The 15,052-nt window shown below is 46.3% G+C and overlaps 1 protein-coding gene across 4 annotated transcripts in view; it reads left to right on the top strand.

Annotated features, from left to right (window-relative positions):
- Window positions 1-15,052, top strand: part of LOC115150331 (calcium/calmodulin-dependent protein kinase type 1-like) — a 57,567-nt gene that overhangs the window by 32,714 nt on the left and 9,801 nt on the right. For all 4 annotated transcript variants that reach the window (XM_029693515.1, XM_029693516.1, XM_029693514.1 and 1 more), the window contains 3 exons: window positions 8,468-8,599; window positions 10,196-10,270; window positions 10,544-10,682. In XM_029693515.1, coding sequence (XP_029549375.1) covers window positions 8,468-8,599; window positions 10,196-10,270; window positions 10,544-10,682 — 346 coding nt within the window. The remainder of the gene's footprint in view (window positions 1-8,467; window positions 8,600-10,195; window positions 10,271-10,543; window positions 10,683-15,052) is intronic.

Raw genomic sequence — 15,052 nt, 5'->3', positions numbered from 1 at the left:
CGTTTCTCTTTGCTTATTGGAGTTGTTCTTGCCATAATATGGACTTGGTATTTTACCAATACTTTTTTGGTTACTACATGATTCCATATGTGTTATTCCATATGTGTTATTTCATAGTGTTGCTGTCTTCATTATTATTGTACAATGTAGAAAATAGTAAAAATAAAGAAAACCCCTTGAATGAGTAGGTGTGTCCAAACTTTTGACTGGCACTGTATATACTGAACAAAAATATAAACTCAACATGTAAAGTATTAAGTAATAATACTGAAATAAAAGACACGTTGAAATAAAAGTTCCAGAAATGTTACATACGCACAAAAAGTGTAAATCTTGAGGCCCATTGTGAGGCCCATTTTTTTTTAAAGTTATCTGTAACCAACAGATAAATATCTGTATTCCCAGTCATGTGAAACCCATTGATTAGGGCCTAATGAATTGATTTCAATTGAATGGTTTCCTCATATGAACTGTAACTCAGTAAAATATTTTAAATTGTTGCATGTTGCGATTTATATATTTCAGTTTGTATATTTTTATCAAAATTTTTGTTAACTAGGCAAGTCAGTTAAGAACAAATTCTTATTTACAATGACGGCCTAGCAAAAGGGGACGGCGGCTGGGATTAAAAATAAAAATGTAGGACAAAACACACATCACAACAACTATATATATATATATATATATACAGTGGGGGGGGAAAGTATTTGATCCCCTGCTGATTTTGTACGTTTGCCCACTGATAAAGAAAGGATCAGTCTATAATTTTAATGGTAGGTTTATTTGAACAGTGAGAGACAGAATAACAACAAAAATATCCTGAAAAACGCATTTCAAAAATGTTTGCTTGACATCATGGGAAAATCAAAAGAAATCAGCAGACCTCAGAAAAAAAACCTATCCATATCCACAGTAAAGCGAGTCCTATATTGACATAACCTGAAAGGCCGCTCAGCAAGGAAGAAGCCGAAGCTCCAAAACCACCGTAAAAAAGCCAGACTACGGTTTGCAACTGCACAAGGGGACAAAGATTGTACTTTTTGGAGAAATATCCTCTGTCTGTTGAAACATAAATAGAACTGTTTGGCCATAATGACCATCGTTATGTTTGGAGGAAAATGGGGGAGGCTTGCAAGCCGAAGAACACCATCCCAACCGTGAAGCACAGGGGTGGCAGCATCATGTTGTGGGGGGTGCTTTGCTGCTTTAGCGACTGGTGCACTTCACAAAATAGATGGCATCATGAAGATGGAAAATTGTGTGGTTATGTTGAAGCAAAATCTCAAGACATCAGTCAGGAAGTTAAAGCTTGGTCTCAAATGGGTCTTCCAAATGGACAATGACCCCAAGCATACTTCTAATGTTGTGGCAAAATGGCTTAAGGACAACAAAGTCAAGGTTTTGGAGTGGCCATCACAAAGCCCTGACCTCAATCCTATAGAAAATTTGAGGGCTGAACTGAAAAAGCGTGTGCAAGCAAGGAGGCCTACAAACCTCACTCAGTTACACCAGCTCTGTCATGGGCCAAAATTGACCGAACTTATGTGGGAAGCTTGTGGAAGGCTACCTGAAATGTTAGACCCAAGTTACACAAGTTACACAATTGAAAGGCAATGCTACCAAATACTAATTGAGTGTATGTAAACTTCTGACCCACTGGGAATGTGATGAAAGAAATAAAAGCTGAAATAAATCATTCACTCTACTATTATGCTGACATTTCACATTCTTAAAATGAAGTGGTGATCCTAACTGACCTAAGACAGGGAATTTTTACTAGGATTAAATGTCAGGAATTGTGAAAAACTGAGTTTAAATGTATTTGGCTAAGGTGTGTGTAAACTTCTGACATCTACTGTATGTTTAGCACTCTGGAGTGAGGGAGCCATACATTCTTCTCTGATTGTCTCTCTCACTAGTCCCCAGGCCCTCAGCCCAGTGCTTTTTAGGGGTTGCCAGGTACAGGCCAGACAGGGCTTTTTGTACTAGTGATAAAATATCAGTTAATATTTACTGTAAAACAGGCCAGGGCAGACTTTATAGCTACAGCCCGAATATAGAGATGGTCGAACAGCCCATATAAAGCCGAGTTCTTTTCCGAGTCGATGACAAGTGCAACTTTATTTGATTTAAAAACAGTTCTGTAGAATGGGAAGTGCAGTGAGTGTGTGAGATTTGATCCCCCCTTTTGGAATCAGCCTAACCATGCACCCATTTCTGCACCACTGGCTCATTGAGCACAAGACTGAAGGCCATTTGTGGCAGGATTTCTCATCATGGGGAGCCTTACAGCGACTTTAAAAATGAATGCAAGGGGAACAAACAATATATGGGAATTCAACGGAATGCATAGGATTAGAATATATACAGTATGATTTAAGTTATGTAAGATAGTTTAGTGTGCGTTAGGGCCGTGCAGAGAGCTTTGGGAGGGCAGGTGCTCAAAATAAAATAGGGCAAATTCATAACTTGAAATTCATACTATATACCAACTGTCTTTGTAGCCGAAATGTAAACATTTGTAGGCCTATTTGTTTTCTGCAACAACACAATCACTCATCACACATGCCACTGACTCCTAGGCCTACTAACTAGACGACAAATTTATTGACATAAGGGAAAAGAGTGTCTGTCAGCTGATCATAGCGAATAATGATGTAAATCTGCTAGCTAGCTAGTTAGCTATGCTGTTAAAACAAACATGTTTTTACTTGACTTCAGTTTGTTCTACTGCTGTGCCAACATCTGCCTTTACAAACACGCAGTCGAATTGCCTCCTCCTTGGCCCCTAACAGTGAGATATATACATATGACAGAGCCAACATAAAGTAGCCTACCAGTATTCAAACGCCCAGTGTTAGTAGCAAGTGGCCGCTGCATGCAGAAGTTAGACGGGTGCACTTGGGGCTGGAGGGCCGGGAAAGGGGGAATTTTCTGAGATTCAAGAGTTTATGAAATTAACCAGTTTGATGTGCAATTAGTTACATTTAAAATATGTTTTTTAAAGAGACAGGGCAAAGGAGGGCAAAAGGGCAGGTGCTCGGGCACTAGTTGAGCCCTATCTGAAATGTACTAGTTTGATGTGCAATTAGTTACATTTAAAATATGTTTTTTAAAGAGACAGGGCAAAGGAGGGCAAAAGGGCAGGGGCTCGGGCACTAGTTGAGCCCTATCTGTACACGTGCCTGGTGTGCCTGCATGTGTGTGTGTGCATGTGCGTGCACGTGTGTGTGTGCGTGTGTGTGGTTGGTGTTATGCTCAGCTCAGTGATAGACCGTAAGTTAACGCTATGCACCATGCTACCCTATAGCAGGACAGGGTTGCTAATAGTGACTGAGGCTGAAAACCGGAAAGTTTGCATCCTTTCAATTAAGAGATGTGCTGTCAGCCAAATCAAATTGTGTGATCTATGGGAAATATAGTGCCTTCAGAAAAATATTCACACATTTTGTTGTCTTACAGCCTGAATTTAAAATTGATTAAATTTAGATTTTTTTTGTCACTGGCCTACACACAATACCCCATAATGTCAAAGTGGATTTATGTTTTTCTAAGTTTTTACAAATTAATTAAAAATGAAAAGCTGAAATGTATTGAACCAGTATTGAACCACTTTGTTATTGCAAGCCTAAATAAGTTCACGAATTAAAATGTGCTTCTCAAGTTGCATGGACTCACTCTGTGTGCATTAAAACCTGTTGGGGCTAGGGGGCAGTATTTGCACGGCCGGATAAAAAACATACCCGATTTAATCTGGTTATTACTCTTTCCCAGAAACGAGAATATGCATATAATTAGTAGATTTGGATAGAAAACACTCTAACGTTTGTAAAACTGTTTGAATGGTGTCTGTGAGTATAACAGAACTCATATGGCAGGCCAAAACCTGAGAAGATTCCATACAGGAAGTGCCCTGTCTGACAATTTGTTCTACTTCTAGGGCATCTCTATCAAAAATACAGCATCTCTGCTGTAACGTGACATTTTCTAAGGCTTCCATTGGCTCTCAGAAGGCGCCAGAAAGTGGAATGACGTCTCTGCAGTCTCTGGGTGAAAAAAAGCAGGAGTTTTTGTGAGTGGTCAGGCTGAGAACACTGACACTGCAGTGCGCGTCCACGAGAGGACTCCATGTTTTTCTTTCAGTCTATGAATGAATATAACATCGCCCGATTGGAATATTATCGCTATTTTACAAGAAAAATCGCATAAAAATTGATTTTAAACAGCGTTTGACATGCTTCGAAGTACGGTAATGGAATATTTAGGATTTTTTTATCACGAAATGCGCCCGCACGTCACCCTTCGGATAGGAACCTCAACGCACGAACAAAACAGAGCTATTTGAATATAACTATAAATTATTTTGAACCAAAACAACATTTTGTTGTTGAAGTAGAAGTCCTGGGAGTGCATTCTGATGAAGAACAGCAAAGGTAATCCAATTTTTCTTATAGTAAATCTGAGTTTGGTGAGGGCCAAACTTGGTGGGTGTCAAATTAGCTAGCCGGGCTATCTACTCAGAATATTGCAGAATGTGCTTTCGCCGAAAAGCTATTTTAAAATCTGACACCGCGATTGCATAAAGGAGTTCTGTATCTATAATTCTTAAAATAATTGTTATGTATTTTGTGAACATTAATTGTAAGTAATTAAGTAAATTCACCGGAAGTTTGCGGTGTGTATGCTAGTTCTGAACATCACATGCTAATGTAAAAAGCTGTTTTTTGATATAAATATGAACTTGATTGAACAAAACATGCATATATTGTATAACATAATGTCCTAGGAGTGTCATCTGATGAAGATCATCAAAGGTTAGTGCTGCATTTAGCTGTGGTTTTGGTTTTTGTGACATATATGCATGCTTTGAAAATGGCTGTGTGATTATTTTTGTCAGGGTACTCTCCTGACATAATCTAATGTTTTGCTTTAGCTGTAAAGCCTTTTTGAAATCGGACAATGTGGTTAGATTAACGAGAGTCTTGTCTTTAAAATGGTGTAAAATTGTTGATTGTTTGAGAAATTGAAGTTATAGCATTTATGAGGTATTTGTATTTCGCGCCACGCGATTCCACTGGCTGTTGACTAGGTGGGACGCAAGCGTCTGTAAGGTCCCTCAGTCGAGCAGTGAATTTCAAACACAGATTACACCACAAAGACCAGGGAAGTTTTCCATGCCTCGCGAAGAAGGATATCTATTGGTAGATGGGTAAAAATGAAGAAAAAAAAAGCAGACGATGAATATCCATTTGAGCATGGTGAAGTTATTAATTAGACTTTGGTGTATAAATATACCCAGTCACTACAAAGATACAGGCGTCCTTCCTAACTCCGTTGCCGGAGTGGAAGGAAACCACTTAGGGATTTCACCATGCCAATGGTGACATTAAAACAGTTACAGAGTTTAATGGCTGTGATAGGAGATAACTGAGTATGGATCAACAAATATTGTAGTTACTTCACAATACTAACCTAATTGAGGGAAAAGAAGGAAGCCTGTACAAAATAGAAATATTCCAAAATATGCATCCTGTTTGCAAGAAGGTATTAAAGTAATACGGCAAAAAATGTGGCAAATCAATAGACTTTTTGTCCTGAATACTACATGTTATGTTTGGGGAACATCCAATACAACACATTACTGAGTACCACTTGAAAAGAATAATGGGAAAATGTTGCACAATCCAGGTGTGGAAAGCACTGTATTTCTGTACCTAATTTTCCATAAATGTTCAAACATTTCTAAAAACATGTTTTCACTTTGTCATCATCTGGTGTTGTGTGTAGGGTGAGGGGGAAAAAAAACAATTTACTGTAATCAGTTTTGAATTCAGGCTCTAACACAACAAAATGTGCAATAAGTCAAGGGGTATGAATACTTTCTGAAGTCACTGTAAGATAGCTCCAGCCGATCTTCTGATAAAGGATGCAGTGATGAGTATTTAACCTGTCACCTGTGATAAAGTGAAGCTCGCTATCATATACTGCATCCAAGGGTTTTAGAGTAGTGGCTGCTGCAGGAAGTTGGCAGGAAGGTTTTCCCATACAACCTGCTTCCTGCTGCTTAGGGAGAGGCATGATCTATTTCTATAAAAGAAGCGTACTGTAAATATCAGCATCTTAACTAGCTCATCTGTATGTTTGTTAAACATAACATTTTTGTCAATCCAAAAGTTCAGATATTTATAGGCAGGAACCTGCTCGATGAAAGAACCATCCAAAGCATAAATGTGTAAACCATCTGAAATATTTCTACAAGAATTAGAAAACAACATACTTTAATTTTTTTCGCATTAAGTACCAATTTTAAAGTTGGAAGCACAGAATCTTCTAGAATGTAATTGTATGCTCTAGCGTTAAGATTTCCCTTCACTCGAACCAAGGGGCCTAGCCCAAACCATGAAAAACTGTTGGATCTATGCAGGTAGCATTTTCCTGGCATCTGCCAAACCCATATTTGTCCGTTGGACTGCCAGATGATGAAGGGTGATTCATCACACCAGATAACGCGTTTCCACTGCTCCAGAGTCCAATGGCGGCGAGCTTTACACCACTCCAGCCAACGCTTGGCATTGTGCATGGTGATCTTAGGCTTGTATGCGGCTGCTCGGCCAGTTATTGTGCTGACGGAACTCTTTAGTGAGTGTTGCAACGAGGACAGACTATTTTTACGCGCTTAAACACTCGGTTGTTCTTTTTTTGTTCCATTCCTTCTATAAAATCTAATAATAGCATCAAACTCTTTCTGCACCTGTGAGTGCGTGTGTGTGTGCGTGTGCACGTGTGTGCGGAACAAGGGGAATGAGTCACACCAGAGAGCATAAACAGAAACCAAACAGCCCAATACATCCAAACTGTCATGGGGCGATGCAGGAGTAGGAGGGAGGGAGGGAGGGAGGGAGGGAGGGAGGGAGGCAGGCAGGCAGGCAGGCAGGCAGGCAGGCAGGCAGGCAGGCTTAGATACAGTTAGGGAGGTAGGTACTGTAGGTACAGTAAGATAGGTAGGTAGATATAGATATACATCTTCATTGTCATCTGTCTCTGATTGCACGGTGGCTGTGTGTGTTTCAGAGTGGTCTATTGAATAATTCACAATGGTGACATTACTGTAGTGCCTCTAAAGTGTTCTTCCATGTGAACTTTGAGAGTGACATTGAGGGTGGTGGGGACAACAAAAAGCACACAAGTTATCCGGAATAGCAGTGAGAGAGAGAGAGTGGTGAGAGAGAGAGTGGCTTGTAGAAATAAAAAAGGAAATGCTTTATCATCTCAATAATAGATAGATGGAGTGCAGTTTTTGTGGGAGTCAGACAGGGTTCGGATGGCTGATGTGGATGGATTGTTATGATGGCTGGTGATGGTGAGTGAGAGAGAACCCAGTCATGTTTTTGTTTGTACAGCCTCTTCTCGGCCCCACGGGACCCGGCTGCCAAGACACACACGGCTGTGAGAGGCTGCTGGCCTGGGACGTACCGTGCAGTGCTTCTGGGGTTGGATGAGGGGACGGACAGCATGTGATGTTCTTGTTATTATGACTCGCCCTCAGTAGGGAAACCCTCCATGGGTGGAGAGACAACCTGTGGTGCTGCTGGGAAGGATGCGGTGGGGTGGGTGGGATGGGAGACACAGGATGTGCCTGGTTAGAGACTGGCCGTGGGGACACGTTCCCTGGGTAGAGAGGTGCTGCCTGCTGGGCTACTGGGATCGCTTAGAGACAGACACAATGTGCCTGGTTATAGCTGGCATGGGGATCCATGGGGATCCCCTCCCTCGGTGGAGAGAGCCTACGGTGCTGGGAGGTATCATGGGAAGGATAGGATGAGAGACCGGCAGGATGTGCTTGGTTAGACCATGGGGATCCCCTCCCTAGGTAGAGAGACACTGTGGTCTTGGGAGGGAAGGGAATTGTGGACACTGGACAGAATGTGCCTGCTAATAGTGACTGGCCATGGGGAATGGGTTAGGGTTGGACAGGTTGTGGCTGGTTAGGCCTGGGGGATCCAGGGGGATTACCTACCTTGGTGTGTGTTCTCGAGGGGGAAGGCTCTGTCTGTACCCACACTCGCCCCACCATGAGTCATGCAGCTCACGTGCAAACACTGTCCGAGCAAAGTGAGCCACACAAACACACACACATCACGCACACAGGGTGGACACTCGCCTTATTCCCCAGGAACTCCACCTATTCATTTGAAACCGAACCTTTCCTCTTATTTAAATGTCACTATCGTTTTAGTGACCCACCTCAGAGACAGGCCATATTGACTTGGGGTCTTGGGACCAAGACTAGCTGCCTCACTTTTTCATTGGTGGCATACGTTCAGTAACCACCCTTTAATACAGTTTACTGCATTTGATTTGTTAATGTACAGCATTTGAATTGGTCTTTGCAGTTAGTAAGTGTAACTGTACGTGTGTGTGTGTGTGTGTGTGATGTTTTTGAAAATGTGTGTTTCCTGTGTTGCAGGGGGGCGTTCTCGGAGGTGGTGCTAGCGGAGGAAAAGGGGACCCAGAGGCTCGTAGCCATCAAGTGTATCCCAAAGAAGGCTCTGGAGGGCAAGGAAAACAACATTGAGAATGAGATCGCTGTGCTGCACAGGTCAGTAACATAGAGAATGAGCTCACCGTGCTGCACAGGTCAGTAACATAGAGAATGAGCTCACCGTGCTGCACAGGTCAGTAACATAGAGAATGAGCTCACCGTGCTGCACAGGTCAGTAACATAGAGAATGAGCTCACCGTGCTGCACAGGTCAGTAACATAGAGAATGAGCTCACCGTGCTGCACAGGTCAGTAACATAGAGAATGAGCTCACCGTGCTGCACAGGTCAGTAACATAGAGAATGAGCTTGTCGTGCTGCACACGTCAGTAACATAGAGAATGAGATTGCTGTACTGCACAGATCAACACAACACACTGCAGCGCACCGCACCACCACATAACACAATATCTTTAATAATACCAGGTTGTTCCCCCATCATCAGTCATTGAAATGACTTAATAGTCCTTATGGTCAGGAACGAGGCTGAGGGATCATAACACACAGGGTCTATCAATGTAAAGGACTGACTGCATGGTGTTGATTGGCTCATCGTGGTAATGTACAGCAGAGCCAGCTTGATGCAAAGCAGTAGTATGTGGTTATAGTATATGTGATTTTAGTATATGGAGGTCAATGGAGAAAGGGGACTGGCTGGATTCATGTTATGGTATAGTATAGTATAGTATAGTATAGTATAGTATAGTATGGTATGGTACGGTATCTATGTGTCAGTAGAAACAGTGGGTTGTTCACCAGAAATGTCAGGAGTAAAGCCCTATTTTTAGTGTCCTTGTTGCCAGGGTAACATCACACACAGAGGCGGAGGGAGATTGTGTGTGTGGAGTTCCTTTCAGTAGTGTGATGAAGGAAGAGAAAGAGAAGGAGAGAGAGCAAGAGAAGGCAAAAGAGAGAGCGACAGCAAGAGAGAGAGCGGTTTGAGATGAGGGAGAAGTAAACAGAGGGTGATACAAGGAAATACTCATAGACAGACACTGACTCGGATCCCAACACACTTATACTTTCTCCTTCCTCCTCTCCTTTACAGCAAGAACACACAGTGTCACATATCACCTACATAACTGCTTATAACAACAGAGCAATGTCCTGCTTCAGCCTTGATTGTCTCTTTCTTGGCTTGTGTATTACCAGTGCTGTTTTTGCCAGCGTATTTCCCTCAGTCACTGTAGAACTACCCCTAACTGGCTAGTTTCTCTCTCATCAGTGGTGCTGAATGAAGACATGGACACAGGTGTTCAACCAATGTCAGCCGCTGGACCCGTATTCTGGCTAGAGATTATGAAACATTCATCTATGTCAGACCACTGTTTGATGTGGTGAGAAAACAACTGGCCCTACGATATGGCTAGTTCTGTATTGATTGGATCCCGTGTAGAGCTCTTTCATTGAGCATTAACCTAATGTTTTTGTTTGTGGCGCTCCTACACACTCTTACACACAGCAATGGTGCCACCTGGCGATCATATGACAGTATTGCGAGTGAGACACCGTGGGGCATCATAGCACTGCTGGAAAACATTGGGCATAGCACTGCTGCATTAGCAGTAGGTTGTTGTTCATGTTGTCAGGGCTGGCATTGTACTCATAACAATATTCATGTATTTCTGTCTTACTCTGTCTTTTTGTCTTTTCAGAATCAAGCACACCAACATTGTTTCACTGGAGGACATCTTTGAGAGCACATCCCACCTGTATCTGGTCATGCAGCTGTGAGTCTCCTCTTTCTTCTCTCTCTCTCTCTCTCTCTCTCTCTCTCTCTCTCTCTCTCTCTCTCTGTCTTTCTCTGTCTTTCTTTCTCTCTTTCTCTGTCTTTCTTTCTCTCTGGTAATGTTGCATTAAACATGTTCCTTATTCAGTGTTCTGTTAGGAATAGTGTAGGTCACAAATCGGGGACAGATTGGGGGATTGGTTTGGAGTATGAGTTCAATACATGTGGGTGTAAAGCCTCTCCCTTTAATGTTTCTCCTCTGTGTCTCTGTCAGGGTGTCTGGAGGGGAGCTGTTTGACCGCATCGTAGAGAAGGGTTTCTACACAGAGAGAGACGCCAGCCAACTCATCCACCAGATCCTGGACGCTGTCAAATACCTCCATGACACGGGCATCGTACACAGGGACCTGAAGGTACTCCAACTCTTCACATACAAACACGCACGCACGCACACACACTCAAACACACACACATTTACACATGCGCACAAATACATACACACATCTCCATGACATGAGCATTCTACACAAGGGACCAGAAATTAGGGCTCAGAAGAGGGGAGAGGGCTGATTTTGTTTGCTTACTCCTTGGAGAGTCAGTATGTAAGAACTTGTACACTACTCTTGTGCAATTGTAATGGATCCTGTAGAAATAGATACAGAGATGCATTAGATGCTGTCCATAAGTTATGTACTCAAACAAAATAACCACTCTCGTTACGCGTTGTCTTGCATTGCCACACATCCATGTCTCGTGTTCACCAACGTGAGAAATCTGGAAATCGAGGTTAATTTACATCCCAGGCTGTATGGAGGTACCAATGTACTGCCTCAACAGCTTGTCTTGCCAATTCTTTCTTACCAGAATCATTAAGGTTTCTGTGAGAAAAGCTTCAAGTAAACCAAGTTGTATTAATTTTTCCCCTCCTCTTTTTCTCCCATCCTCTCTCTTTTTCCCCTCCTCTTTTTCTGACCCTTCTTCTTTTTTGCTCTCTCTTTTCCCCTTCTCTCTCTCTCTGTCACGAGCGTCTAGGACCAGTGGATGTATGAAATCAGGAGCAGGAGACAGAGGGCCGGAGCAACTGAGTTTTAATAGGCAATACCAGTCGCAATAGCCGTTGGGGCACAGGGCGAGTGGCGAAGTCCGCCAGGAGAAAACACTTTTCTCAAAAAAAAAAAGAAATCCAAGAAGCGCACAAAAAAAACAAACAGCGCGCGGGGCGCAGCCCGGCAATATAATGAATTCCTAAATCGGAGATAACACAACTGTCCTTCATGAACAAACGAACAATCCCGCACGAGAACCCCAACTGAAAATACACATTAAATAACCCCCCACTAATGAAAAACACAAAACAGGTGCGGGATCAACAGACAAAACCAACAGACACAGAAACAATGATCGGTGGCAGCTAATAGGCCGGCGACGACGACCGGCGAGCGCCGCCCGACCGAGGAGGGGCGCCACCTTCATTAGATACTGTGACAGTACCCCTCCCCTGACGCGCGGCTCCAGCCGCGCGCCGACGCCGGCCTCGGGGACGGCCCGGAGGGCGAGGCGCCGGCCGATCCGGACGGCGACGGTGGAATTCTTGTAGCATCGGTGGATCTAGAATGTCCGCCGCCGGAACCCAGCACCTCTCCTCCGGACCGTACCCCTCCCAGTCCACGAGGTACTGCAGGCCCCCTACCCGACGTCGGGAGTCCAGGATGGTTCGGACTGTGTACGCCGGGGCCCCCCCGATGTCCAGGGGGGGCGGGGGGACCTCCAGCACCTCACCGTCCTGTAGTGGACCAGCTACCACCGGCCTGAGGAGAGACACATGAAACGAGGGGTTAATGCGGTAATATGTAGGGAGTTGTAACCTGTAACACACCTCGTTTATCCTCCTCAGGACTTTGAACGGCCCCACAAACCGCGGACCCAACTTCCGGCAGGGCAGGCGGAGGGGCAGGTACCGCGTCGAGAGCCAGACTCTGTCCCCCGGATTATACACGGGGGCGTCACTGCGGTGGCGGTCAGCGCTCTCCTTGTGGCGTTCAACAGCTCTCCTTAGGCACTCCTGGACACCATTCCAGGTCGCCTGAGAGCGCTCCACCCATGCCTCCACCGCAGGAGCCTCCGTCTGGCTCTGTTGCCATGGCACCAGGACCGGCTGATATCCCAAGACCACCTGGAAGGGTGACAGGTTGGTAGAGGAGTGGCGCTGAGAGTTCTGGGCCATCTCGGCCCATGGCACGAACTGCGCCCACTCCCCTGGCCGGTCCTGGCAATATGACCGCAGAAACCTGCCCACCTCCTGGTTGAGGCGTTCTACCTGCCCATTACTCTCGGGGTGGAAACCCGAGGTCAGGCTGACCGAGACCCCCAGCCTCTCCATAAACGATCTCCACACCCTGGACGTAAACTGGGGACCCCGATCAGATACGATGTCCTCGGGCACCCCATAGTGCCGGAAGACATGGGTGAACAGGGCCTCCGCGGTCTGCAGGGCCGTAGGAAGACCGGGCAAAGGGAGCAGACGGCAGGACTTAGAGAACCTGTCCACAACGACCAGGATCGCCGTAATCCCCTGGGACGGCGGGAGATCCGTGAGGAAATCCACCGAGAGGTGAGACCAAGGTCGCTGCGGAACAGGGAGGGGCTGTAATTTCCCTCGAGGCAGGTGCCTAGGAGCCTTGCACTGAGCGCACACCGAACAGGAAGAGACATAACGCCGAACATCCTCAGTCAAGGTGGGCCACCAGTACCTTCCCTTCAGGCCCCGCACTGTCCGTTCCACCCCAGGATGACCCGAGGAGGGTAGAGTGTGGGACCATCGGATCAGTCGATCGCGAACACCAAGCGGAACGTATTTCAGACCCACGGGACACTGCGGTGGAGTGGGTTCTGACCGACCTGCCCGCTCGATGTCCGCATCCACCTCCCATACCACCGGCGCCACCAGACAGGAGGCGGGAAGTATGGGAGTAGGATCGATGGTCCGCTCCTCGGTGTCGTAGAGACGCGACAGTGCGTCAGCCTTCCGGTTCCGGGAACCTGGAATGTACGAGAGAGTGAAGTTAAACCTCGTAAAAAACATGGCCCACCTTGCCTGACGGGGATTAAGCCTCCTCGCTGCCCGGATATACTCCAGGTTACGGTGGTCGGTCCAGATGAGAAAAGGGTGACGTGCCCCCTCAAGCCAATGTCTCCACACCGTCAAAGCCCTGACCACAGCTAACAGCTCCCGGTCCCCCACATCATAGTTGCGCTCCGCCGGGCTCAGCTTCTTAGAAAAGAAGGCACATGGGCGGAGCTTCGGAGGAACGCCCGAGCGCTGCGATAGCACAGCTCCTACCCCAGCCTCGGACGCGTCCACCTCCACTATGAATGGCAAAGAGGGGTCCGGGTGCGCCAGGACAGGTGCGTTGGTAAACAGAGCCTTCAGACGAAGGAAGGCTCTGTCCGCCTCTGCTGACCATCGTAGCCGCACCGGCCCCCCCTTCAACAGTGAGGTAATGGGAGCCGCCACCTGACCAAAACCCCGGATAAACCTCCGATAATAATTAGCGAACCCCAAGAACCGCTGTACCTCCTTCACAGTGGCTGGGGTTGGCCAATTACGCACAGCCGTCACGCGGTCACACTCCACCTCCACCCCCGAGGTGGAAATGCGATATCCTAGAAATGAGACGGCTCTTTTGAAGAACTCACATTTCTCCGCCTTGACGTATAGGTTATGCTCCAGCAGCCGCCCAAGCACTTTACGCACCAGGGACACATGCTCGGCGCGTGTGGCGGAGCAAATCAGGATGTCATCGATGTACACCACCACACCCTGCCCGAGCATGTCCCGAAGGACCTCGTCCACAAAGGATTGGAAGACAGCGGGAGCGTTCTTTAACCCATACGGCATGACGAGGTACTCATAATGGCCCGATGTGGTACTAAATGCGGTTTTCCACTCGTCTCCATCTCGGATACGCACCAGGTTATATGCGCTCCTGAGATCTAATTTCGTGAAGAAGCGCGCCCCGTGAAATGACTCCACTGCCGTAGCAATGAGAGGTAGTGGGTAACTGAAACCCACTGTGATAGCATTTAGACCTCTATAGTCAATGCACGGGCGCAGACCTCCCTCCTTCTTCTTCACGAAAAAGAAGCTCGAGGAGACGGGGGATTTAGAGGGCCGAATGTATCCCTGTCTCAAGGACTCAGTGACGTATGTATCCATAGCCACTGTCTCCTCCTGAGACAGAGGATACACGTGACTCCTAGGAAGAACCGCGTCGGCCTGGAGGTTTATCGCACAATCCCCTCGTCGATGGGGTGGTAATAGAGTCGCCTTCGTCTTACTGAAGGCGATAGCCAAATCGGCAAACTCTGAGGGAATGTGCACGGTGGAGACTTGGTCTGGACTCTCCACCGTAGTCGCACCGATGGAAACTCCTATGCACCTACCTGAGCACTCCCTCGACCACCCCGTCAGAGCCCTCTGTCTCCACGAAATCTGAGGGTTGTGCGTAGCCAGCCAGGGGATTCCCAGTACCACCGGAAACGCTGGGGAGTCAATGAGGAACAGGCTGATACGCTCCTCATGACCCCCCCACGTCTGCATCACCAGTGGCACTGTGACCTCCCCTACCTGGCCTGACCCTAGCGGTCGACTATCTAAGGCGTGCACGGGGAAGGGGTGGTCCAGCTGAACCAGGGGAATCCCTAACCTCTTAGCTAACCCAAGGTCCATAAAACTCCCAGCTGCACCTGAATCGACTAGTGCCTTATACTGGAAGTGAGGGGA

This window comes from Salmo trutta, chromosome 16 (assembly GCF_901001165.1).
Source record: "Salmo trutta chromosome 16, fSalTru1.1, whole genome shotgun sequence".
In the NCBI taxonomy this organism is placed as follows: domain Eukaryota; kingdom Metazoa; phylum Chordata; class Actinopteri; order Salmoniformes; family Salmonidae; genus Salmo; species Salmo trutta.
The sequence above is the reverse complement of the archived record's forward strand: the minus strand, read 5'-3'. Positions and strand labels throughout refer to the sequence as shown.